This window comes from Alosa sapidissima, chromosome 22, assembly GCF_018492685.1.
Source record: "Alosa sapidissima isolate fAloSap1 chromosome 22, fAloSap1.pri, whole genome shotgun sequence".
In the NCBI taxonomy this organism is placed as follows: domain Eukaryota; kingdom Metazoa; phylum Chordata; class Actinopteri; order Clupeiformes; family Clupeidae; genus Alosa; species Alosa sapidissima.
Window position 1 is genome coordinate 30,384,298 of NC_055978.1, and position 2,500 is coordinate 30,386,797.

Genomic DNA, 2,500 nt, shown 5'->3' on the forward strand with positions numbered 1-2,500 from the left:
TATATACTGCATTGGCCATAGTGTTGTGTGCGTGTGTGTGTGTGTGTGTGTGTTTGTGTGTGCGCACGCGCCTGTGTGTGTGTTTCTATATATATTGCGAGATATAACATTTTTCTGCTGGGCAAATCCACCCACGGGTGAGCTGTTTATCGCCAGGCCTCCTGTCGGATGAAAGCAAACGTAATAAGGATTTTTTTCTCTGCTAATCGCGGCTCGTCAGCGAGGCGTCTTATCGGGAGAGGAAAATGACACCGATCCTATCGAAGAGCCTGGAGTCCGAGTCCGCCACGTCTGCCAGGCCCCTCCACACACACTTACACACACACACACACACACACACACACACACACACTCACACACACAGCCCAATCACACAGGCCCCGGCTTCGCCATATCTAGCGCCGGCACAAACGACGGGGGCCACTTTTTCATCTGAACTTCAAAACGGCGGCGGCGACGGCCATTTTAAATGAGGTCTGCGTTCCCGAGCGAAGCAGAGCGGTGCGGAGCGGAGCGGCGTCGGGATCAGCCGTCGCTGGGCGCCGCAGAAATAGGATGGGGCGAGAGCCGAGGCTTCACTAAATGTGCTAATTCCATTCTCACATGTTTACGGCTTAATTTTAATCGCTTTCCGACGCAGGGGAGGGGGCGGGCAAGGAGGGATTGGGGGGGGGGGGGGGTGCAGATGGGGGGGGGGGGGGGGGGGTTGAGGGGTAAAATAAAAAAAGCGCTCCACATTGCAGTAAATGGCCATTATGTTTGATGGGAAGGACTCAGCTGGCCTGAGGATTTGGGGGCGCGCTGGCAACAGTGTCGCATTGAGACGCCATGAAAAAGTGTTTACGCTTGAACTGTGGTCGCTAAGGTGCAATCTCTCCTCTCAGGACCCCCCCACAATGGAGGCCGGCTGGCCGCTCACAATGGAACACCAGCGGCCTCTCTCTCCATGCAAGAGCTCAACCAACACACGGGAGGGGCCGCTCCGTGTGTGTGTGTGTGTGTGTGTGTGTGTGCGTGTGTGCATGTGTGTGTGTGTTTTTGGGGCGCATTTTTCTCGATAATGTTTGGGTATGTGATTTGCTGTGAGACCTCTCCTCGTGGTTGTGATACTGACTATAGTGGTTTAGTTGCACAGGGAAGATAGTTTCCACCTGCCGATGTAAGTGTTTCAAATAGTAGGATGCACAAGCGAGTGTTTCTGCGGGAGGTTAACTGGGACTCATCTGTTAACGCAACAGTAGGCAACAACTCGACACATTATGAGATATTGTTTTATAAAACGTCTATGGTATCCTCTTCAACAACTCGACACATTATGAGATATTGTTTTATAAAACGTCTATGGTATCATCTTCAAATTTATTGTGATGGTATAGTCATATGAAGGATGGATGAACACGTCATTCACACCAGCAGTCCGCTGGTCTGTGTTCCGGCTGGAAAAATGAAAAATCCTTTTATAGCCCATTGATGACCAGGCACCATTTAGTATATGAACAAGTCAATAAGCGTCTGGGTGGCATTTTGTAAGGTTTTACGTGCCTTTTAGGTGGAGAAGATTAAACTTGTTTATCACAAGCTTAAAGATTGATCATTGAGGAATATTAGTAACATTATAAAGTTATTATTAAAAAAAATAAGTTATACCTAATGTTAACATTATTATAAAATTATATTCTCAGGAAAGTAAATGAAAACGTCCCGCTTCATTAATTTAATACAGGAGATATATAGGTATGAATAAGTATCCTGTATTAAATTAATTAAGCGGGGAATTTTAGTTTACCTTCCTTTTTTAGATATACACTGGAGAGTATGAAAGCCATGAAAAACAACATCACCAACAAAACAACCTTTGAGGTTTGATAAGCATCACTTCACCAGGTTATTATGATGAAAAAAACATCACTAACAGAGCAGAGAATAAGCATCACTTCATCACGTTATTATGATGAAAAAAATACATCACTAATAGAACAGAGAATAAGCATCACTTCATCATGTTATGATGAAAAAAACATCACTAACAGGACAGAGAACAAGCACCATCACTTCACCACATTATTATGACTTCATCACGTTATTATAACTTTATCATGTTATTATGATGATACTGTTACAACATATTTTATTTTTTTTAAAAATATATGTTTTATAAAAGGAATTATTTTTAAAAAGGACAATGAGTTACAATAATAGCAATATGTTAAGGGAGTAATGTTAACTACTATTTTAAATTCTGTATGTAATGGGAGTAATGTTAACTACTATTTTAAATTCTATGTGTTAAGGGAGCAATGTTAACTACTATTTTAAATTCTATGTGTTAAGGGAGCAATGTTAACTACTATTTTAAATTCTGTATGAAGAAAAATAAAACGTTAAAAGTACAGGCCCCATCACTCTCTCAGCCATATTAGCTGTACTGCATGAACAAACGTTTATGGGAATGACTATAAACAGTCAATTTAATCATATACAAAATAAAAACATTTAGATA

At 41.9% G+C, this 2,500-nt stretch overlaps 1 protein-coding gene across 2 annotated transcripts in view; it reads left to right on the forward strand.

The window, feature by feature from the left end:
• vti1a (vesicle transport through interaction with t-SNAREs 1A) overlaps positions 1-2,500 on the forward strand; it is an 80,884-nt gene that overhangs the window by 70,369 nt on the left and 8,015 nt on the right. The window contains exon 6 of one of the 2 annotated variants that reach the window (XM_042078309.1): positions 885-1,382. The exons of the other annotated variant lie outside the window; for it this stretch is intronic. Within the exon in view, the coding sequence (XP_041934243.1) occupies positions 885-1,144 (260 nt within the window). The 3' untranslated portion in view covers positions 1,145-1,382. Of the gene's footprint in view, positions 1-884; positions 1,383-2,500 lie in introns of those variants that run through there. 2 annotated transcript variants of the gene reach the window in all.